We start from the raw sequence: 24,491 nt of genomic DNA, 5'->3' as shown, positions 1-24,491 counted from the left end.
CGAGGAAATTCTTCTCTATAAATATTAAGTTTAAAGGGTTGAAGCTCTACTTTATTTTACTTAAAAGTTAAACGAATGCAATGCTTATAAGAGCCAAATTTGCCGTCCTACATATGATAGAACAACCAGTTTTTGTATTTGTTTACATTAACCAACCTGAACATATATGTCAGCTAAATTTGCTTTTTTGCTGTACTAATGGTTTTGTTTTGTTTAAAAGGACAAAGTTCAAAACAAACAACATTTGTTTACTGATCCATTTGCATAAAGTGAATAAATGATACACAAGAAAGAAATGAGGAAAGTGAACCACCAACAACTAATCAGAAACAGCATCATCATTCTCAAGTACAGGTTGGGTTCTAATCATGGGGGCTAATGGCAATTTAGTATCTCCAATCCAAAAAGTATCAAAAGGCTCACCTCCTTCTGAAATTTTCTCCATTTTTCTTATCCTCCTCCTCTTGGCCTCCTTAACTAAAGCTATCAACACCAAAGCAAAAATAACCAACCCAACAGAACCTATTACAAATCCTAACACCCACCATGTGTTAAATCCTTTGCTCTGGCTCTGGGGATGAACTATCTTTGGAGATATATGAATTTTCTTTGGAGATTTAACTACAAGAGTGTAGTGCCCTGGAGTCTCTGCTTCACACACATATGGCTTAGTCATGTTGTTGAATTCCACAGAACCACCAGCACCAAACTTGGCACAAATTGGTGTGTTGTTTTTCTCATGTGGCCCAACATGATGAAATTGAATTGTGATGGGGTCCCCTTCAATGATTAAATCCATCTTCTCAGTGCTAATCAAAGCCTTTTCTGAGGAAGTGTAAGCCCTGAAACCAAAAACTGGAGCCACCATTGTGTGGTTAGGCACATTGTAGTAATGAGAAGACCAGTTTCCCAAGTTTTCATATACTATAGCCATTCTCTCCCTGTTAGGCTGCGGCACAACGCGTGGTGGAAAATTTAAGAAACTGTGTTTGACCCCTCTTAACCAGAATGAGTCTGTGCGCAATCTGATAACTGCGATTTCCATTCCGGTGTAGTTAGCTGGAAGGGAAAGATTGTAGAAAACACCTGTTCGAGGCCTTCCTATCTCTTTGTTTGCGTGATTGCGAAAAAATGCATCTAATGATCCATGGTCATAAGCATGTGATCCTTCAACAAAAGATGATAAAAATAAATAAAGAATCATCCATGTAACTTGCCACCATTTGTGTAGCCCCATGAATGTTACCCCAAAACCTTTCTGATGCTGAATTGTTGAATGGCTTTCAGGGAATTTATTACCAATAGGTGAACCAAACCCATTGAAGATTTTATGACACAGAATTGTCACTACTCATCAGTAGAAAGGAAAAATTGTCTCACCTCAAAAACTTATCTTCTGATTTGATAAGAGAGACAAGTGCTAAGGAAACTCAAGCTCTGACTCCTTCTCAAACCAAGTGTTAGGCAACAAAATGATGTAAGGGTAATTAAAACAAACAAGTAATGTGAAAGGCTTAGATTGAGAAAGTAGAACAGAATCTCCTTAGAACACTTGTCCTTCTTGATTTTTCTTCCTTCCTGCTACATGAGTTTCTTATAGCAAGGATGAAATTAAAAAGTGCTGTGAGATTCCTTCTCCAGGCAAGTCTTTGCAGAAGAATGATGCAATGCAGTGCAGGCACTTAATGGGTTTGGTTGAGAAGATAGAGATGTACCACCTTATTCATATGATTATTGGGTTCCAAAAAGGAATGAGATGATGATGAGATCACAGGTCTGAATTCTTCAACTCTTGTTTTGTATTTGTCGAGACCCTCTTGGAGTTTCTTGTGCCTAGAAATCAGAGGTATGTGTGGGAATGAGGCGATGAAAAATGTGTTGAAATGTTGTATTGTAATGACATTGACATTGGTCACCGCATGACAAGGGTCTGATTAATTTGTTATTGACTAGTTGTCAATATTGAGTATTGGATTGGATGCTTCAGCAATAAGGGTATTTTATGATCTAGGTACATATTTTTGGTTCTATTTAGAGTTTGGGTTAAGGAATAAAGGGGAAGAATGAGTTGGTCAACACCTTTGCCAACGAGGACTTAGGTAGAACAGTTCCTAAAGCCATGCACCTCCAAGTATGAAATGCTTATTTTAGACAAATGATTGCTCACTTTTAATTTTTAAAATGAGTAGCATTGTTGTCGTTAGCTAGCAGGTGTTCAAGCAGGGATAGAAGTGGTCAAACGATATGGACCTATGACCTAACTTACATCAGGCTTAGGAAATGTCAGACCAAATTATTAAATAAACAATATCAAAAAAAAAAAAATAAAAGCAAATTTAGTTAAAAATGTCAAGTTTAGGCCACTCAAAAAACCTTGCAAGTCTAACTGGACAACCTATTTAAATAAATATAATCTATAAATTTATTTCATTATTTACATTAGATTTTTCATTTATTAATATAAATTTATTTTTACATTGGATTTTTATTATATTATCTTAAAATTATATACTTATTATCTCATTTATATGTTTAAACATGTTAGATTATAAAATAATTTAACCACATAAACCTCTTTAGAAAGGGACTGATAATCTATTTACTTTACCACACAAGATATTATAATAATATTAAAATTAGAGCTTAAAAATCATGCATTGAGAGTGTAAATAAGTTTTGCAAGTACCTTTAATCATATTTAAATTTCTTAGCCCATCATAATATCATAAAATTTAAAAAGGTGGAGGTGGAATATGGAATCTGGTGGCGGAACTCCGTGGCAAAGTGGGTGTGTGGTTGCAAAAGAGACTCTGATACTTTTGAGTCAAATGTTTGTACATGCAGAGTAACGACAGAGAAAATGTAGTGTACCTAAAATGAGTTGTTGTTGTCTTATTTATTGGCTTATGGTGTTTGAAAATTCATAATCAACTTCCCTATCTACGGTTCAAGATGGGTAATAAAGAAATATAAACGAGAGCTACTTGGAGGCCATGGACAACAACTTATAGCATTCCTACCATGGCCAAGGATAGGGAGGGACACAATTGGCTCGAATCATGTTATATTTAGGTGTTCTATAATCATACCTTACTTTGCTTAAATTTATTACATATGGAAGCAGTAAAAGATAATGGTCATCACTCAGAGCCATATACATAAAACTTGCTACATTATTTTAATAACAAATGGAGTTCAAACAAGGAATATATAGGTTGAGAGGAATCTACATAATGGGACTCTTATACAGGAGATACAGCAAAACAAAACGAATTATGTTGGAGGAGGATCAACTTGACTTGGTACCTTCTATTCAGTTCCAGCAATTTTCTTCTTGATAGACTCAATGTCTGTAGCTAGCTCCTTCCTGCTAGACTGTATACAAGTACACTTACATTAATAACAAGAGGTACACTGTTTAAGGCGCATAAGATTAGCAACGAAAGTTAGAATAACACAATATTGATATCAATGCAATATCAGGGCTTAATATACACAACCAGCACACATGTTATGTCCACAAAACAAAACTTATGCATGTTTGGAAATCTATCTACAATTGATTCTATAGCAAGAGTCAATTCTAGGGAGAAGCTTTTGTGAGTAGCTTCTAGGTTTTAGAATTGATAATGGGGAAAGAAAAACTGATCCAAACATGCTATTAGATACTAAGAATATCAAGTTATGCAATATGCATGGTGTATTTCACCAACCTTAAACAGAAGGTATCGGTAGACAAACCATCCAGTGTACCCTAGCCCAACCAGCTCCATAATCTTGGGAAGCTGAAAATATATGAAGTTGATTCAGAATGATTCAATCTTTCTACAGTATAAAAACTCAAGCATACATGCATTCCAGCTAATGGCTCTACCACCAGAGGTTATGACACTAACAAGAAAAGTGAGTCATATTATTTAATAGAGTAATGGCTTACCAATGGAACTGAGTTGATGGCACCCACGAGAATTGACGATAGCCAAACAGCAACTAAAGCCCCACCACCATAGATAATTACAGTGGACTTGTTTTCAACAGCATCCCACTGATTGTGATAAATGGAGGATATCAATTCCACTAAATCAAAACTTGAAAGAAAGGTTGCCATAGAGAATATTGCAATTGCAAGATCATGGATTTGTGAAAACGAAGTTTAAGATAGAACCAAATTTGTTGAAATTGTGCCACTTAGAAAACTTCTTACCTTTTCCTTCAAATCCGAGATCAACTCATTAGTATCTACTGAAGATGTCTCATCTGAAGAAGCTCTTGTCTGAAGCAGAGAAGGTTTTCGGGACTCTGAAAGGGGATGAAATACAAAAATAGATTATTAAAAGAAAAAAATACATATGACTAAACTCAATGATTAGAACATTGAAAACACAACAAAAGTACTACTCCTATGTGTAGGGAGGAACTCGTGCTAAAACAGTAAAACTACAGTTAAAGAATGCTTAATTGAGCCAAAGCATGTTTATTGGTTTTAGTCAAATAATTGTTGCTAAATGTATAGGACTCTGACACAAGTACTATATCCTGATCTTCTGTCGTTTGAGTTTTTTTTTTCCAAAAACTATGCAAGACATTTTATCTCAATTTTTCATCTATATCCTCATTTAACAAGTATTTCAAAATTGCTCAACCAATTAACATAATAATAAGTTTTTTGAATTCGGACCAAAGAGCACTAATTGGAGCTTATTCAGCACATAAGCTCAAATACGTGTTCTTCACTCCATTCTCAAACAGGAATTATATCTCTCACATATCACCTCCTATTTTCACAATCTTCACTATCTCCAATTAATCGACCAATTACTATTATTCTCTCTATTCGACATAACACACTTTAACCCATAATCCTTATGCATATAACCTTAAAACCACAAAATATTTGCAGCAGGCACTAATAGTCCCTTGAACGATTCACAATGCAGAAACTAGCTAAATTATCAATTATCAGGATTAGATTTTGGATTTGACCATCAACTGTATCACCCTCAATTACAAAATGCAAGTCTGTCAGCTCCTCCACAAGACAACTAAGCGTTTGTATTTCCGTTGAACTCAACAGCATAACATTGGTACAGATTTCAGATTAAAAAATACAACAACTTGTGCTATATAGTAAACTAATATTTCTGAGGAAAAAAAAGAAGCAATAAAGCAGCATATTTTATGGAACCAAAATTCAGGGTCATCTTCATTAGGGAATCAAGAGATTGTTCTCGTGAAAAAGAAAAATAAAATACCTGAAAAGTGTTTAAGGGAAGGTGAGAACAAAGTGGTGGTGGTGGTGGAGACACGAGGAGGAAGATAAGGTAAAGCAGAGCAACGAGTAATGTTGGTGGTGGTGGGAAACCGATGAGGGAGTAGCACCGTGGAAGCTGCCGCTGCTGCCATGGTTGTTGTTGTGAGATAAGGAGGGAGTGAAGGGTGTGATGTTTTTTGGCTATGACCCTCTCACCCTATCCTTTCCTTTCACCAAATAAAAAAATTTAGCAGCACTTTGTTTTGGTTGGTATGTCTTTGTTGTTGACACGTGGGTGAGCCTTGCTTTCTCATTGGCTGTTTCCCTATCTACAAAATCCACATCCCACTTCTCATCTGTGTGGTTCCTCGGAAGTAGCAAAATTATTTGTTTTCTAAAAAAACAGTAAGTATCAATATATGGGATGTGTGAAAATGAAAGTGATATTAATAATCAAAATTAAATTTATGTAAATGATGTATTTAAACATTTTAAAATTAGAGTTCTGGTTGATTTATTTTGCGATGTAACAAAAAAAAGAGTTATGGTTGATTTGTGTACCGCACTTTTGTGACTAACACCAAACACATATAGAGTTGTGACTTTTTTTTATGTACAATTACCTCTTTCACACATTTGTGTTAAATTAAAGTAGATCATTTAATGATTTAGACATAAGATTCCTCAATTTCTCTTATGTAACACTTGGGAGAGGAAGGAATGAATTTTTTTCATCCTTTTTTATTGTTCACCGAAGAAGTAGAAAGACTTGTGAGAAATATGAAAAAGATGAAAATTGTTCAATTGAAAAAAAAAGGCTTAATTGCACTTTTGGTCCCCCAACTATTGCCTTCATGCGAAAATCGTCCCCAAACTTCAAAATTAGCAAAAAATGTCCTCCAACTATACACGTCGTTGCACTTTTGGTCTGCCGTTACAGTTCCGTCTGAAAACTAACGTATTTTGGGTAAAAATTAAAATAATAATAATAAACATATGAACTTCATCATCTTCATCTATTTCTTCAAACATTCTTCACTATCTTCTTCAATCTTCATGATGAAGTTCATCTTCATATACCCAAGAACCCACCAAAAATCCCAAACCCATTTTCACCATCACCAACGCCTCCCTTGTTAGATCGGGTTCAGCGAGAGAGGAAAACGGGAACGAAGAGCTGCGTGTTTTATCCTGTTTGCATCTTCAGTAGGTGTGGTGGATTTTCTCAAAGTTTTCTTGGTGTTGGGTGTTGGTGCTTGATTCAAATCGGCCCAGATCTTCACTACTTGGTGGGTTTTGGGTTGGAGATTCTTGTTTTGGGGTTATTGGGTTAAGATTTCTGGGTTTGGGTGTTGGATCTGGTTGAGGTGCGTGCTTGGAATTGGCTATCTGCAAAGTTCAGAGAGTTCAGATCCTCTAGTTTTGAAGGGATTTTGAACCCAACAATATGTCTGGCTAATATCTGATTCTGGTAGCATAATTGGTGGCTCCATTGTCAAACTGAAGTGGTAGCATAATTGGTTGCTTGCCCTGTACCTAGTTTTATGGTCTAAATTGCAGGTTACAAGTGTTGGAATTATTTGCTGGTTCCGTTTCTATAACAAATAAACATACCATAACATATAAATGAGATGCAGGTTGATGGAAAGAAAAAATCTTGGGAAGAAGAATTTGCGAGGAAGAAAGAGAGATGAAGATGAATGATGGATTCTAGAATATGGAAAATTCAAGTTTAAAAGATCCAATTAACTTAGCAGTTACAAATTTTCTGGGTTTGTATTTTGGTTGAATTATTTGACTATAGGGATTTAAATTTTTCACCTGGGTTGGAACTTGGAATGATGAATCAAGAAGATGAATATTCATCATATTTCTGGGTTTTTACAAAAAAACGTTAGTTTTCAAACGGAACTGTAACGGCAGACCAAAAGTGCAACGACGTGTATAGTTGGAGGACGTTTTTTGCTAATTTTGAAGTTTGAGGACGATTTTCGCAGGAAGGCAATAGTTGGGGGACCAAAAGGGCAATTAAGCCAAAAAAAAATGAAAAGCATGTTTCCAATGTTTAGAGTTACTATAATCATAATGAACATGAGAAGATTAACTTGCGATTTAAACTTCAACATTCATTAGATCTAAAAATATTTTTAAAGTATAGAGAAAAAAGTTAAAGTCTATAGGTTGCATATGTGAAGACCAAAGGTATAAAGTCTAAAGGTTGTGCTTGAAAACCCAAGTTACAGAGCTAGAGGATGTGTTTGAACTTTGAACACCAAAGTTGCAAAGCTCAAAATTTGGGTATAAGGACCTAAGTACAAAGCTAAAAGATTGCATAGGAGGATCAAGTATAAAGACTTAAGTGTCTAAAGACTAGTTTAGGACTACCCTACAAGCAAATGTTTTCTACAATGATATATTAGACATCATATGCATCATGCACTTGAACTTGAACGCATGAATATCAAATTCGTTTAAAGGGTCATTTTTTAAAGGTAACAATGAAAATCATGCATACAACCATAGGGTAACTCTAAACATTGGAAACATGTTTATCAATTCTTTCTTTGGTCTTGACCAAAGTATCTTCACAGCCGACAGCTGTGAGACTAATCTATCACCCCACGGTCAGCGCACTAAGCGGTAGGGAGCTGACCAATGAGTTTTCTCTATTCGCAAGTTGGAATTCGAACCCCCAACTACTTGCTTAAAGGATGAAGTGTCGAATCACTACACCAACCCACTTGTTTATCATTTGTTTCAATTGGACAATTCTCTCTTTTTTTTCATCTTTTTCATATTTCTCCACAATAATAATAGAGGAAAAAACCTTTCCTACTTTTTCCACTTTAGGCCAATTACCGACCCGGCCCATTCAAACTCTTCCTCTAAACCAGCCCGGCCCATTTCCCATCATCACTCTCCTCATGCCCTACCTCCATTCACAGAACCAGAGCTCCGAAACCCAGAATCTCACCACTCTCAAACCCACACTCTTCCACCAAAACAACACCGACCCATCACCGGAAAAATGCTGCGCCTCGCAAAGCTGAAGCCTTTTTTACATTCAACGCAGTCACCATGTTCTGGGCAGCAACTCATCCAACGGTGCTCGGTGAGCGGCACGGCGAAAGGGAAGGCCAAGATCAAAGCAGGAGCGCTGAAACGATCCCGCATCACCACGAAGAAAGGATCCGAACCCTCTTCCGGACCTCCGGTCGGGTCCCGCGAGAGGCAAGAGCGTGAGCTTCTCTATGAGAGATGTCTTAATGCACCAACCCCGGTTCGGTATCTCACGCCGAAGCAGAAGAAGAGAGAAGCGGAGAGGGAGAAAATGGGGCTCATTAGTAAGGAGAGGCAGCGGGAACTTGATATGATGAAGAAGAAGGTCTTCAACAAGTATAAGGTAGCACCATTTTCAGTAGAGATAGAACAGTTCAAAATTTATGGTATATTTTGTTTTGTTTTTTAAGGTAGCTGCTTTTATGTTTTGTTCTTTTGGTAGATTATGTGATAGGAGTAAAAGTGAAATAGGAAGAGAATGTGAGTGAAAATGAGATGGAAGAGACGGTGGATTGTGAATGAATCAGTACTCTTTTCGATGGAAATAGAAAACATTTTAAATTAAGTAAATATTCATTCACACTCATATCATTCTCACATTAAGTGAGGGATAAGAAAAGAAGAGATATGATACATGATGTGATAGGAAAAGAAAAGAGAGATAGGGAAAAAATGAGTGGAAATGAGATGGAAGAGAATTTGAGTGTGAATGAATCAAAACCGTTTTAAATTTATGTTTTGTTGCGTTTTAATATGCATCAAATGTGTAAAGGGACTAGTATGTTATATTTTTTCCCTTGTTCTGATATGTGTATTGAATGCTACTAAGGTTCCGGAGAAACCGACGATTATTGGGACACCTGGGTTGGACTATGTGACGTTGGGGTTGGTGGATGTGGAGAAGTTGCCCAAGTACGAGTTGACGGTGGAGGATGGGAGGAGGTTGGCGAAGGAGTATAGCAGGGTGCTGATGAGGAAGACCAGGGCTAGACAGGCTGCAGAAACGAACCTTTTGAGGATGAAGAAGGAGGCGATTGAGGCCTTGCCTCCACATTTGAAGGAGGCTGCTTTGGTCCCTGACTTGGCTCCGTTTCCTGCCAACCGTTTTATGGCCACTCTCACGCCTCCCATTCCGGGTTACATTGACAAGATCAGGGAAGCAGCTAACAAGATCAGTGGAAGGGAGAAGATTAGATAGAATGATCACAGGTCAGTTTTGTTTCAGAATTTTTTGTGATTGCTCTGTCATGTAAACTGAACATGAATGGAATGAATGCCTGCTTAGAGACAAATGGAGTTATATTGGTTATAATTGTTTGTATCCTTTGGAATAAGACGAATGAAATGTAATTTATTTCATGTAATGGTTTCATTTTCTGTCCTTCTAATTTTGGGGTTGGGATGAAGCTATCTTACGTAATGGAATGGAAACAGATCTCTATTTTATCATAAAATATCATGAGATGATGAATTTATTCCATTTGATTTCATGCTACTCAATTTCATATTAGCTTCATGTACTGCTAGAAAATAAAGCCAAAAAAAGATGAGGTTTAAAGTGAAAACAGAAAATAACCTCATTCATCGTGTGACGCTATCATGCTATGCCTGAACTAGTCTCTTTTTATGAAATGAAACCCAATGAAAGAATGTTAGAACTGAATTATTAGTCAAAGCTATGTCTGAAAATCATGCAGGATATTATGCTCAATGAAACTTGTCATTGTTTCTTGTTTGGAACAAACTTGAGCTGAATCAATGCCATTAATGACAGATGGTAGTTCATGGCGTCAGGCCTAGAATCTGCTATAACAGTACTATATAATATGTCTTTGTGCACGCCTATGGTAGAAGTATGGCTGACTGACTACAAATCGAACATTAAGTATGTGTGCACCCCAAAAAAATAATAAAGTACTTTTAATCTATGTCAATAACAATACACTAGTGACATATTGCAGTAAATTAAATTTACCTAAAGTGCATTATTAGCAGCTCAAGATGGATACAATCACAAAATAAGAAATTAATAGGACAGAACAGACAAGGAAGTAGAGAGAGGTAGACAGAGGAATAGAGAAAGATTTAAAAAATAGTGATTTAGAGAGTAAGGTTTGATGTTTAGAAAAGAGGGAAATGGGTCACTCACGGGAGATCTGCAGTTTGCTCTAGGGGGTCATTTATCGGAGAAGGGCTGTTTGTCGGAGATAATGAAGGAGATGTGAGAGCAGCTGAGCATGTGAGTTTGAGCCGGAAGTAAGAGTTAAGACCTACCAAAGAGAGAAGACAAAGTGTGCGAGAGTAAGAACAGAGATGTGTGGGTCTAAGTTAGGATTTGAGCCAGAGGAAACAGTTAAGGCCTACCAAAGAGAGAAAACAACACAAGTGTGCGAGAGTAAGAACAGAGATGTGGCGGTCTAAGTTAGGATTTGATGGATCATTAGGGCTTGACTAATCATAAATATTTCAGGTTATTATTGGGTTGACATGTATTTAGGGTTGAAAGCGGGTTACTAATACACATCTGTTTTATTTTCTTCTTTGTTTTTAAGGTGATTTAACTGTTATTTCTTCTAGGCCAATGGAACTGCATACCCACTTTTCTTCTAGCAGCTGCCATGTGAAAGCCGCCATGCCATGACTATCAAATAGTGTTTAATTAAAAATCATCCATTCCATACTTCCATGGCTTCCATTTTATAACATCGAGCTGAATTGCTTTTCGCAGTTTGCGTGTTTTGAGATGCACATATTGAATGTCTAGTATTAGCACTGATTGGAAAGAGTACTATTATTTATAGACTTTTTTGTTAAGAAAGAATGAAACTGAATATCAGTCAGTGACTTGTGAAAGTGTATTCAATAGTCAGGTGCTAAATTTTATGTCGATAAATGTTGAGTGGAAGAGTGATCCTGCATAAAATAAACTGAAAGCATGGTATCATATCTGGAAATAAAATTCGCAAAACTCTTGGAGTTTGTCTAGGCTTTCTAAAGCTTTAAAATTTCATGTTTACCTGTGTGTGACTCATTTTTGGTTGTTTCATAATCATACCAGTCACCTGTACTTGCTATTCTATTCCTATATCCTAAAGATGCCGTTCCTACTTCTGTAAATATCTATCCTATGTTGCTTTAAAGCAATTATGCAAAGTGTGTGAGATTAACAGGATTCTATGTTCCAATAAGTGGCATTAGATGCCTTCTTTGCTGTCTTGTCTCTATTGTGTGTTTGAAGTTGAAACTCACTTTAAAATGCAAATTATTTTCTTAAAGAATATTTGGCCATTGATAATTTTTTTGGTTAGTATGGTATTCTATTGTTCTCTTCCCTCTTATACCCTCCTTATTGTGATAGCTCAATGGTCAGTTATCTCTTCTTAAAAAACAAGGAAAGCTTAATACTCCTATGAATAATTTGTTTGAGTTACAGGTTCACATTCAAGTGGGCAGTGGACGGAGAGCTATGATGGACCTTGGGTTTCTTTGGCAGTGTCTGTTATGTGGACCTTCCAGAGCAGTAAAAATTGTTCTGCAGAATCATAATTTAGAGGAATAGGTTCTTGAATGTCAATTTTTCTGTGTTCCTTTTGATAGTAATGATGTGAAATTGTGAATGGCTAATAAATTTGCATGCCTTAATCTTTGATGGCCATTATTTTGTATGATTCTGAAGTGCTTCATCAATTTTAATGCTTGTATCTCAAGTCTTTGATATTTACAAAATTTGTATTTGGCCTGGCTAGTACGTTTATTGCCTGCATAAAATACATACCCATTCTTTAACGTATCCTGAATTATGCAATTGACTAGACCATTTTTAACCATTATGCAAATCTTAGATTGAAAATAATGACTATAGATCTCCAATTAATTTCGATGGAAGTGGCCTCAGCTCTATCCTGTTTTCAGCTTTGTTGCTGGATTCAACTATGCATAACTAACTTAATATGTTAAGATTTTCGTCGAACTCAAACGCCAAATCAGACCACTTGCACACTGAATTGAACCATTTTTCCGAAAGTTTTGCACCTCAAATTTGTACAGAATGAAGCATGATAGATATTCAAGGCAAAAGTAAAACTCTCCAGGTTTCTATATATCTTTAGGTTGAGTGAATTGAAAATCGCCAATAAACCATTCTCTATCCGTTGTTGCTAGTAATCAATTCGTTACTAAAAAGTACTACTCATTAAGAATAGATGTTTACAGTTATGGTGCCTTGACAAAACTTATTCAAATATATCTTGAAGCGTAAGTATTTGATTATGCTTATAAAAGTAGTAACTTATAACCTACTTAGTTCAGTTAAGTTATTCTATTGAGCTACTCAAATTAACTTATCAAAGAATTTAAAGTATATATATTTACTCCTTGAAACATATTTCACTACGTTTCTTAAATAAACTCATGAATCGCTGATTGACATATAAAGACATAATTAAATTGTATTCAACTGCACCCTTAATCCACATTCTTTACCCATTTACGAATCACAGATATTACAATGGTTCCAGGGATGAGAAAACTAAAACTCAGTTGTTATCCCAAAGACGTGCACATTTCAACACATATGACCAAATCCACATTTATGAAGCAAAACGATAGCTTAAAATCAAGCAGCTAACAGACATTGACGAAGCTCAACCACTCAAACAACTGTCTGGGAATTGATCCTAAATAATATCTGGGATATAAAATCCCATGGAGCAATCCCATGGAGCATATAGAAAATCTAGTGACAAATTGCGCATGCAATACAAGATATAATCATGTTCATATGAACATAAGATCTGCTTAAAAAACAGGCCACATGAATAGTTAACCTTTGAACAATTGAAATCAACCTACCCTTATCTATGGGCCTAAGTTTCCTGAATAAGTGAAACTTAACAATCAAATCCCTATACCAATGTTCTATCTTTTGACCACATCCTATAAATGAACATCTGCAATTATTATGAACTGACAACTCACTAGCCTTCATATCAACTTGATTCAAAGAGGGAGTATAATACACCAGCAATCATAGAAGACTGCAAGACTGAAAATCCCTAATAATACTATTTTCCTCCAACACAAACATAATTGCAAACATTGAAACATAGATTAGAAGCTACTGCCATCAACACAAACATAATTCCTCCAAAACCACCACAACAATCTAATTCAACCCAAATTTCCTAACAACCTAATAAGTTTCTTCTAATGACATGAAACAAAGACACAATCAAGCAACTTCTCAGCTCCACATAAATCAATCAACAAAGCAAACTAACCATAGATACCTTCATCTTCATCTCATCCTCCCACTCCCAAGAGCAAAAGCCACTATCAAGAACCAACCAACATCAAAGGGGGGTAGAAACCACCCATCATCACATCAACAATCAAAACACCAAAAGCACAACACATTTGAAACAAACAGAATTCCACATAATTGATATAATCTATATAGGCAAACATCAAAATAAACAAAGATAACAACCCATCATTATTGCAGTAAAATCCGCCATAATAATCCATATCCCACAATACATAAAACCTCAACAAAAAAGCATCAAAATAGTACACATGATTCATCATCAAACAAACAGTAATAATTAAAATTCAAACAAACAAAAAAGGGGTTTAGATTTTATCAATATCCTCATCCTCAAACTCGATGTAATCATTAGCATCAGCATCATCCTCCTCATCCAAGCCACCACCAATCCCCTCATTCAGTCTCGTACTATCCGGAAGCTCTCCATACGCCTTCAGAAGCCTAGCCTCATCAGGCATATACTTCAGAATCACATCCGCCTTATCATCCTGGTAATCACGGAGCCCAACGAGGACGATGTCGCCGGCGGCGATCCAGACCTTCTTGTGCATCTTACCGCGGATGTGGCAGAGCCGCTTGGTTCCGTCGATGCAGGTGGCTTCACAGCGGCCGTTTCCGAGCATGCGGAGGACCTGCGCGTACTCCTGGCCGTCTTCCTTGAATACGAGCTCTCTCTTCTCGTCGTCGGCTTCGTTCTTTCCTCTCTTGCGATTCTTCCCTCCCTTTCCCTTGTTCTTCGGCATGGTGGTCGGTGACGGTGGTGGTGGTGAAACGGCTTTCTCTGGTGGCGATTGTTCTCGACTGGGTTGAATTGGGGTTGATGAAACCCTAAATTGAGAATTGGTTCAGTCTGTGTTTGATTCGATTTCTATCTTGTGAATTTATACACTCGGTGAGCGTGTGAAATGCAAACTAGTGGTGTGTGTTCTGAATAGACGGTATTACCCCTTCTCTCATGTTGAAATAAAAAACAAATCTAATATAATCTTGGGATACTTTGGAGAGACATTTGAGATTTACCACATTTTACTCACGAATTAGGAATTACTAAATAAATCTTAACACACCAAAAAATCTAATCTTATCTAATCTATCTAATTTGATTCATCTTTTTTTATTTTCAAATTGGTATGACAGAGAGAAAACACCTTTAGATTACCATATAAGATGTCAATAACATGCTGGGGATGTCAGCAGAGACTCACTCATCTAATCTAATTAGAATAAAAAATAAACATTAATAAGAGGAAAGTCATATGAGTTATCATTATCTCATTCTCTCAAATCAAATTAAGAATTTTAAAAAAAAATCAAATTAAACCACAAAAAAACTAACTGGATTTCAAATAAGTTAGTGTAAAACTTTTTTTTTTATCAAAATAGTGTTGTTAAGACCTCGATATGAATCTCAAGATCTTACGATTTTGGATTCGAGAAAGCCCCAACGATCTGAATCTATTGTTGGATCGGAGAATGAATTGGATCGCACCTGGACCCCGATCAGTGAAGCAAGTATCCCTTGGATCCAGAAAGTTTGAGTGGTGGGGACAATATACATACACACATACATATAAATAAGTAGTGGGGGCAAATAATATATATAGTAGTAAAAAAATAAATTTCTTATAAGACAAATAATACAAACAACACATAGTATTAAGAAAATATTAAAAAGTGTATGGGGGCACTTGACCCCATACCCTATAAGGTACATACGTCCCTGCTTGGATCCCAATCTTGCGCTCCTGAAGAGAAGGAGTTTCACACTTGGCTTTTCTATTTCTAACCCATTTTAACGTTCCATTTCAGAATTAAAAAAAAGTATCAATTTCAGCCAAAACTCATAATGATAAATGTTTTTAATGAAAATAAATAAAAGTGATGTCATATGATATGCAACTGTGACTTATGCTATGGCACTTCAGCACTTGAATTATGATTCTTATATTAGAAACTTATTATGTCATTGAGTGATTTTGATGTGAATCTTTTTTTTTTTATGTCTGAGAATTTTTATATGTATTTTATGAAGTATATATTTGCATTTCTAGTAAAATCTTAAAGGATTTACGATCTGATCCTGATCCTAGGATTTACAATTTTTTACCCTCTAACCGATTTTAAGAAGGATCCCGATCCTAATAACATTGCATCAAATTATTTAATGTCAGATAATCAAAAGCAATTAGATGCTTTCTTATTTTAGTTTGATTAGATGTTTATTTTCTGATATGTCAATTTTAGTTTAATTAAATGTTTATTTTCTGATATGCCGAGCATTAAATTGTTTTCGTGGTGATCAAGAATTGAGTTCAACACGACTGTTGAGGAAGTTAGAATAGGATTCCCCATAAACAACGTGGAAAGTACGGCATCACAAATGACATTTTTCACCGCAGGCTTTCATGATATGCATGTATTTATTATTGATTATTGATAAGGATCAAGAACAATGCTTCCCAGTAAATAAAATACTTTTGTCTTCATGAACTCTAAAACCACATTCAGATCTTAACCCAACAAACACCAAAAAGATGAAAATTTTGTAGTTGATATTTTAAAAAACGGATATGAAATCAAGTCTAACACTAGCATATAACCTAAGCAAATATAAACAAGTCTAACACCAGTATATAACCTAGTTCATAGTGGCTGGGACATGATGATTACTACAGCAGGTTCAACAAAAAATGAAAAATTAACAGCTAAAAATAGGTCAAGGCTGTCTGATGGTGAGCTCAGCTCTAAGGTAGAGAACATCCTTAATGAAGAAAATGCTATCCTCACCAATGAACGAAGTCCATGGAATTCCAAACAAGTTTCTATACCCAACAGCCTTCCCTCCGGTGAATGTGTAATTGCCTCTGTACTTGCTAACAAACTCATTTGTTGGGCTACATCTTGCAGCAAATTCATAGTCCAGAGCAAAGCTTTCTGAGCCCTTATCCTGCATTCCCAAAAACATCCCAAAGCAATGGAAAGAGTTTTGTTGGTCCATGTTGCAATGTGCTGAAAGGAAAAAACCTTGCTCACCCAAATGGAATGCCTGAGAATACATCCGGCCAGATGGGAACAGAGAGGCACACTCCTCCCGCTTCAGATCCATGTACACCACACACTGCGGCTGGGGAAGTACAAAATCTACCACCTTAACAGGACGATACTTATATGCTCTCTCCACAAAACAACGGTTCAAGGAAGAAGTCTCTTCTGCTGCAAGCAACCGTTGACGATGTGGAGTTTCCGCCTTGTAAAATACGGCTTCTAGTACAAGCTTATTGCATGCACCCTCTTGTTGAAAGTCATTACAGTTTAAGACCTTCTTAAGCTTTCGGCAGCTCATGCAGGGGAAGCGAATTAAAGGAGCAAGCCGTGTTGCCAAGACTTCTCGCCTCTCTTCCAGTCTGTTGTAATGTTGTTTAGCCCACTTCAATACAAAGTCAAATACAATATCTTCTGATGCAACCTGGAGATCATCACTGGCCAAAATTGCCTCTATTCCAGATAGAGGCAAGGCCATAACCTCTTCCTGGAACCTGGTCAAAAAAAAGAACGTTAGCATTCAAAAAGAAAGATGGCTTTGAGATGAAAAGAATGAAGAATGACAGCACAGCAAACTGGTCTTTTTCAAAAGAATGGACAATTAGAATCAATAATGTCATGGAAGAGAAAAAGGTGTTTTTCCAAAAGGCAGTTCATGGAGTAGCATAATAAAAAAAGCCTCTCAAATGTTTATAACAGGAAATTGATTGATGAGAACTAACAGCCATCCACCAAAATTATCTACAAGAGCGTTCCAAACATTAGATGCTAACACACACATCAGTCCCTTTGAATCCATGGTTTGTTCCCCAAGTCTCTCATATCTCCAACAAGGGCAATGGAAAGAACTTAACAGAAGTATGAAGAGGAATCATTAAATAGCACTTGATAGAATAGAAAAAACCAAACAAAAATTGCGGTGCATAAATTTAAGAAAATGCAACCGAAATTAAATAAAATGCAAGCACTTGCTTGGTTATATCCTTGTATCGGTCAGCAAGATACTGCTTTGCAGCATCAGTCAATGGTTGGACTGCATCGGCCATTAAGATAGTATGAGGAAGGTCCAGGTAAAGTAATGCAGACTCAGGTGTCATGGGCAAATTTCGCAATAACCGGCTACAGTGTCTCATGCATGAAGCAACTTCAAATTTATCAGCAGCCATAAGCACATCCAGCAAAGCTGATGGTGCAGTAGCCTTCAAGGTATTACTGTACATAAAATTCAGCAGGTCCATTAGAGCATCTTCTTCTGTAACATGGAAAATAAGTATGACATTCAGGTGGCTATTTGATGAAAATTAAAATGATGAGGCAGAGATATAAAAAGGTAAGTTTATACCAGAAGCATTAATCCTGAGGGTGACATGTCTCTCCTCTGACTCCCTCATCCCATTCGAGAAAAGCTGCAAAAAGTAAATAAAATTTGTTAAGCAAACTTATCTTTTGGCAGAAATATATAAATAAGAGGTCTTCATCTACCTTATAGAAGAAAGGGCTTTTAGAAGCCAGGATAGGAGAACTTATATGCAGTGTTTTAACTCTGACAACTGTAGCTGGAGAGCAATCTTTGCTCCTGTTTGAATCATTGATGTTTGCAGCTTCATCACCTATATTAACCATGTTAAAACCAAAACTGTTCATAAACTGATAACTCACTTGTTTCCTTACTACAAGCAAAGGGAGAGTATGTTAAACTTTCTGTAACACACTGGTTTCTCCGTTAAACTATACTCTTGTTTAAATTTTACTATGGATTTCTACTGGTTTATCTTCTACACAGGAGCATTTCATTAAGAAAGCGCAATTCTCAAATCCAGAGTGCTGCAGGACAGCAACAACAAAGATAAAAAGTGAGAAAGGGGGGCAGGAGAACAAGTAAGAATCTCTTAAGCCAAATAACTATTATCTCAAAATTAAGTATAAGATGTATAAGCTATTCAAATACCAGAAGGGGATTCTTCCAACACTACATAGGTCTCCTTATCTTGATTTCCATAGGCCACATCATCATCGGTATCAGGTTGGTTCACGTTCAAAACGTGGTTTTCATCAGGCAAATCAATAAGATCCGAAACTGCAGCCAAGAGAATACACATCGATTAGGCGAACATCATTACAGCACAATTGCAAAAAGCAGCAAACTTCAGGCAAACACACCCATCCAATGCATAGAACAACACTTTTTATGCAGTGCAAAATCCATCAAAATCACTTTCAAGGCTCTATTTAAGCAATGTTGCAATGTATTTCTCAAAACCTATAAGTACATATAACAAACTCAAACAAATTACCACCGCATTTTGGGTTAGCATACCACTCTTTAACCTTTCCAACACAGTTTTACCCCCCCCCCCCAAGAAAGCTTACACATTTATAATCAGTAACAAGTTGAAAACATGCAAAACACCCAAGAATGTGTGGAAATAACAAAAAACACAAAAATTCCGTTCAATTTCTTCACTTGAGAAAGAGAGAGGGTACCATTTTCGCGTCTCCTCTTGCTGTGGCGAGCCCAGGTGGTGGTGACACCATCTGAATTGGCGGTGGTGACCCCCGGGTTTTCGTTGATGACCTCAATTCGGAGAAGCCTGTCAGAGAAATTGATGTCATTGAAGGCGAAGCCAAAATCGGATTCAGAAGAAGTGCCACCATGAGACCGCTCAGATTCCATCACCAAGGCAGGGTCAACGAACTCCGATTTCGAACTTTCATGGTGATTGATTGGCTGATCAGGTAGCAGAGCATTCGAATTCTTCATCATGTGACACTCAGCAGAGAAGAATAAACCCTAGAGAAAACGAGAGAAATGAAACCGATGAGGGAGAGGGTTTATATAGGTACTCATTGAGATTCTTGCACGTATCCAATAGCATTTGGGGAAATTGACCCCACATAATGGTCTCTTAATACTAATTTTTTTTTTTTTTTACATGTGGAACATATACAACATAAACAAGCTAGCCTAACAAATCTTGACACAACAACAATGCAATTACCTTAGAAGGCGAGAGTCTCCAAACCCGTGTAGAAGATTTAGTTATCGTTGCATCACGAGCGAGGGCATCAGCTACCGTATTCTGTGTTCTAGGGATCACAAACAGTGTCAATCATATCTCCAATCCCAACCAAACATGAGCACAAAACGAAGAATAGAGTCGTGTTCCCAGAAAGTACTGATATCGATCTACATCGGTTGTAAGCGCATGAACAACATTTCTGCAATCTAAGGAGCAAAGAACCTCCTTATAACCCAAATTTCATACATGTTGCAACTCAGGTTCAGTCGTTAGAAGTTCTGCTAGGAACGCGTAACCAATCTCACTGCTGTAAGAGCTACCAGTAATCCAATTACCACTGGAATCGCGGGTTACAACTACTGTGTTTCAGTGATTTAATGTCACACATATACAAGAATTTTATTTTAATTAAATTAAAAGTTTATTTAATGATTATACAATGACTAATTATTAGTGTCTATGTAAATCGGATGAATCAAATTATTTAATGATATCATGCAAGCTTTCTGACTCCCCAACAAATTATTAAACCCAATGAACCAAGTTATGCGAAATTATATTTCATTTGTTCTAAGCATGTTGGGAAGAGAGGATCCTGTGAGCTGGAATAAAATTACTATGGAGAAGAAGAAGTGAGGTCTTGGCGTTAAAGACATGCATATTAAGAACATTGTGATTCTTGGCAAGGCAGTTTGGAATATGTTGTAGAATTCGAGTAAGCTTTGGGTGAAATTAAAAAGGGGTTCACATTCCTTGTGAGATATATTTACTTTTTTCATGCTATAGCTAGAAACAAGGCAAACAGTAGTAGTGAGGTTCATAAAAAAAAACAGTAGTAGTGAGAAATCAAAATCATGATCTCTTTATAAGGAATGTAACATTATTGATAAATAAAGCATTGTTATAATACTATAGGAAGACCTCAAACATTTAGTGATTGCAACAGATATCTATGATTGCTAAGCTAATCACCATTTGCTTCCTTAAAAGGATTAGTTTGCTACCAAACTAGATCCCGTGGTCTAGTCGGTGCTTTACAGCTATACTTGTGAAGAAAAATCCAGCATTTCACCATGATACTTCTTTGTTACTTGATAGTTTACTACCTCAGGTGGAGCCAGATCTCAAATTGATAATTTGAATCTTGGAGTGGTTTGTGAATTTGGAATCACATACACAAAGAAAGAGAATCAGTTATTAACATTCTTTAGTTAAGGTCTAAAAAGTGCTCTGATGCTACTTACTTTATGCCTTTTCCATGTATAAATTTATGTTAGCAGCATAAACAATCTCATTTACATCCTGTTTTTGCTCAAAATGTTCAATCCGTGCAAAAAGGGTAAGAATCATATGCACCAAAAAATCAAGTGGTATGAAAAAAATAAAACAATTTGCTTATGTGTTGTATATCTCAACTTACTTGGCTTAACTGGATACTTACTTAAAAAAAAAACTTGGCTTAACTGGAATTAGATGTACAACTTGCTGATCTTCAGTTCTAATTCTGATTGTGTCTTGTCTTGGCCTTTTTTTTTATTATGAAGATTTAGACTTTTGGAGATGGTTTAGACTTTAATTTATGTGACATGCATGCGTGTGTGAATGTGTGTACACAGAAGTGATGCTTCTCCAAATCTAGCAGACCTTAATCTTGAAGTGATCTTGTTGGAGTGCTGCTGATTTAAATTTCAATGCCTAATAATGTTTGTTTTCAATTCTGATTTTAGTTTTATTTTTAATCTTCTTTTTCTTCTATACTTGTGTTGGTGGATGGGTTTTTATTATTTTTATCTTCTTCCTTATTGAATTGTTTGAGTAAAGGTTGTCGCTTTTCATGTTTTTAGTGATGGATAAATAATGGATTAAAATGTCGCGCAATACACCAGAGTATCAAGCATGTTTAAATAGGTATTTAGACTTTGCCTTTGAACACAGCTAGTGTTGGTACAATATTGTTCCCATGCAATAAATGCGGTTTTAGGAAGTGGAAGCCTCAACAAGAAGTGTTTAATGACTTATTGTGTAAACCATTTTCACATTCCTACACATTTTTTGGTATCATCATTGGGAGACATTATTGAATGAGTCTGTTGTTCTTCTGTCAACAATTGAAGAGAGTTTGGTGGGTGAAGATTGTATGACGAGTTAGGTAAATGGAGATCGATGCACAATATGATAAATGACACATTTAGATTTTCTAAAATGTGTACTGATAACGAAGTCTCCTCATCACCTAGTGGACATAGAGGAAGATGTGAAGGAGGTATATGGCAATTACATCATCGAGCAGTTCGTGATGTTAGAGAAATTCATGAGTTTCTCAAAGATGGAGGGAGAACCGTTGTATGATGGGAGTAGTAAGTACTCAAAGTTATCTTTCTTAGTGAGATTATATCACATTAAGTATTTGCGTGGAATTAGTGACGAAAGAATTTTAATGATCATTAAGTTGTTGCATGATACTTTTGAACATGTGAAAATTCCTTGCATCTGATTATGAGGCAAAGAGACTCATCAACAAGCTTGGTCTTGGTTACAAATTGATAGATGCATGCCCTACTGATTGTATGCTATAAATGGGGTGAGGATGAGGATAAAGAGAAATGGAAAACATTTGAATATATTATCATTTGAAATTTTAAGAGAGCATTAATTGATATTTTTTATTAAAATAATGTCGTCGTGAGAAGAATAAAATGAGGACAAATAAATTTTATTTTAAATTCTAAAATACGAAAACAAATACTACTTTTCTAGCCTTGCTCTATTAGGAGTACTACTTAGAGAAGTTAACAAAATTAATTATATTTGTATCTTTTCGTTTTCTCGACAATTAATATGTAAGATTGATTTTCACTCTGGAAGTCCGGTCAGGATATTGGAATTCGAGATTACACATTCTAATGTCTCAAACGTGAAAGAGGTTTTGGACATCTGTTGAGTGAAAATACTTTCAAACTGAAAATCAAACAGACACTAAAAGCCTGTGGGTGAATGTGAAAGCACATTCACTAAACCCAACAAGTGCATTTTTTTGCTGAATGTGCATTGGAAATCGTGATCTCGAATTCCAATGCTTCAAAGAGACTTCTTAACTGAAAACCAAACATGCATTAAATCAATTGATCATCAATTAATTTATTAATTGAAATAATCGAATTTGTTGAGTAGTATCTATCCAAAATTAGTGCGTGCACCAAAACCTCTAATACATTCATTAGTACATGCACAACTTTAGGTCACAAGCAAATTTCATTTTTCTTTTCAATAACAGTCACGACTCTCAAATACGAAACTCTATTAGCTTCGAATATAATTACTTGTTCCAACTTTAGAACCTTTCTCTTTTTTTTTTTGAATAGAACTTTAGAACGTTTCTCGGTAGTGGCCGGTCGGTGGAAATTCAATTCAGGGGAGAAGGAATTATTGAAAAAAATAATTTATAATTAATAAATCATCCTTCATATATTAAATTGGTAATAATTTAACTAAATACAAAACAATTTGAGTTAGATCAAATTCTACTCTAATAATTAGCTTAGGAGTGAGTGAGGGGTGTTCTACCCTTAATAAAAATCATTTTAATCATATCTCTATTAATGTGAAAATTTTCAAAATTCATCACACTCAGTTGCGGAGCCAAACTTTCGATTTGAGGAGGCCAAAATATGAAAGCGTGTATTTTTTTTTTTTGTATATATATAAATACATTAAAATGAATACATTAAAGTATTACTTGCTCTATTTAACCAAAAAATAATAATTTACTCATTATTTTTTTTTTGAAAGGAAATAATTTACTCATTATTAATCCTTACGAATTGCAAATGCATGCGGTTTTAGTCCCCCTTTTGGAAGACTAAAATAACATTAATTTTCTAAAATTTTAATAGACTAAAATAAAAATAATAATAAAAGCATATTCAACCCAAAAGTTTTATGAATTGAATCAAACGTTTTCTTGTAGTGGCTTTTCTATAAATTTTAATGAAAAAAATGCTCAAGAATAAAGTTTGTGCAAAATTTCCAAATATGCAACAAAATTATGGACTTAATTGCAATTGGTTACGATCAAATCCCAATAAATTTAAATTTTCTATATATATTTATTTGTGAACTTCTCTGTTTTTTTTTAATCAATGAAATTAAAAAATGAACAACAAAAATAAACTATGATCCGGTCCAAATTTTTGTTTGAATTCTTGGATCGGAACAAAAAAAATTCAGTTGGGTTGGATTAATCACCACCACACCGCCACTTAACGCCACAAAGGACGGGACAGTCATGTGAAAACATCCACTCCACTGCCACTTGATAACGTCTCGCAAGACGGGACAGTCCTGTGAAAATATACACTCCACTGTCATCAACGCCTCGAAGGACGGGATAGTCATGTGAAAATATCCACTCCACTACCACTTGATAACGCCTCGAAGGACGGGACAGTCATGTGAAAATATCCACTCCACTGCCACTTCAAGCAAATCAAAACATCTCATCCAACTCAGTGGTCACTCAAACAACAATCTCAAATTCAATAATCAAATCAGGATAACCACATGTTATTCATATTATCAACCAACATAAATCAATTCAATTACATACCAACTCAGTTCAATGACAGAAACCAGTAAACGGCCGAAGCCTCTCAGAAAACGGAGACACACGTCTCAATAAGTTCACTCGGCCGAAGCCTTCAGAAAACATTTTCCCAGTTCAGCACAATAATCATAATCCAATGTCAATCAATATAAACATCTTCATCTCAAACGCAGGCAGTGCGATAAATAC

The 24,491-nt window shown here is 35.9% G+C and overlaps 5 protein-coding genes across 5 annotated transcripts; 1 reads left to right on the top strand and 4 right to left on the bottom strand.

Moving 5' to 3' along the window:
- Nucleotides 1-227: 227 nt before the first annotated feature.
- LOC130746199 (uncharacterized) lies at nucleotides 228-2,122 on the bottom strand. The gene has a single exon (XM_057598750.1). The coding sequence runs from the start codon at nucleotides 1,235-1,237 to the stop codon at nucleotides 320-322; it is 918 nt and encodes a 305-aa protein (XP_057454733.1). The 5' UTR covers nucleotides 1,238-2,122; the 3' UTR covers nucleotides 228-319.
- Nucleotides 2,123-3,155: 1,033 nt separating this feature from the next.
- On the bottom strand, nucleotides 3,156-5,494 carry LOC130746202 (protein CURVATURE THYLAKOID 1A, chloroplastic). The gene is made up of 5 exons (XM_057598752.1): nucleotides 5,253-5,494; nucleotides 4,205-4,299; nucleotides 3,938-4,045; nucleotides 3,714-3,785; nucleotides 3,156-3,375 (listed from the first exon to the last, which is right to left on the bottom strand). The coding sequence occupies exons 1-5, from the start codon at nucleotides 5,401-5,403 to the stop codon at nucleotides 3,310-3,312; spliced, it is 492 nt and encodes a 163-aa protein (XP_057454735.1). The 5' UTR covers nucleotides 5,404-5,494; the 3' UTR covers nucleotides 3,156-3,309.
- Nucleotides 5,495-8,166: 2,672 nt separating this feature from the next.
- LOC130746200 (uncharacterized) lies at nucleotides 8,167-12,056 on the top strand. The gene is made up of 3 exons (XM_057598751.1): nucleotides 8,167-8,654; nucleotides 9,141-9,520; nucleotides 11,745-12,056. Exons 1-2 carry the CDS (start codon nucleotides 8,280-8,282, stop codon nucleotides 9,507-9,509), a joined length of 744 nt encoding a protein of 247 aa, XP_057454734.1. The 5' UTR covers nucleotides 8,167-8,279; the 3' UTR covers nucleotides 9,510-9,520; nucleotides 11,745-12,056.
- Nucleotides 12,057-13,782: 1,726 nt separating this feature from the next.
- LOC130746203 (eukaryotic translation initiation factor 1A-like) lies at nucleotides 13,783-14,507 on the bottom strand. The gene has a single exon (XM_057598753.1). It carries the CDS (start codon nucleotides 14,378-14,380, stop codon nucleotides 13,943-13,945), a length of 438 nt encoding a protein of 145 aa, XP_057454736.1. The 5' UTR covers nucleotides 14,381-14,507; the 3' UTR covers nucleotides 13,783-13,942.
- Nucleotides 14,508-16,208: 1,701 nt separating this feature from the next.
- Nucleotides 16,209-19,523, bottom strand: LOC130746198 (BTB/POZ domain-containing protein At2g46260-like). Its single transcript, XM_057598749.1, has 6 exons — nucleotides 19,164-19,523; nucleotides 18,628-18,756; nucleotides 18,162-18,289; nucleotides 18,022-18,085; nucleotides 17,652-17,931; nucleotides 16,209-17,173 (listed from the first exon to the last, which is right to left on the bottom strand). The coding sequence occupies exons 1-6, from the start codon at nucleotides 19,441-19,443 to the stop codon at nucleotides 16,354-16,356; spliced, it is 1,701 nt and encodes a 566-aa protein (XP_057454732.1). The 5' UTR covers nucleotides 19,444-19,523; the 3' UTR covers nucleotides 16,209-16,353.
- Between the last annotated feature and the right edge of the window lie 4,968 nt (nucleotides 19,524-24,491).

This window comes from Lotus japonicus, chromosome 3 (assembly GCF_012489685.1).
Source record: "Lotus japonicus ecotype B-129 chromosome 3, LjGifu_v1.2".
Lineage (NCBI taxonomy): Eukaryota > Viridiplantae > Streptophyta > Magnoliopsida > Fabales > Fabaceae > Lotus > Lotus japonicus.
This window is presented reverse-complemented; position numbering and strand designations above follow the sequence as displayed.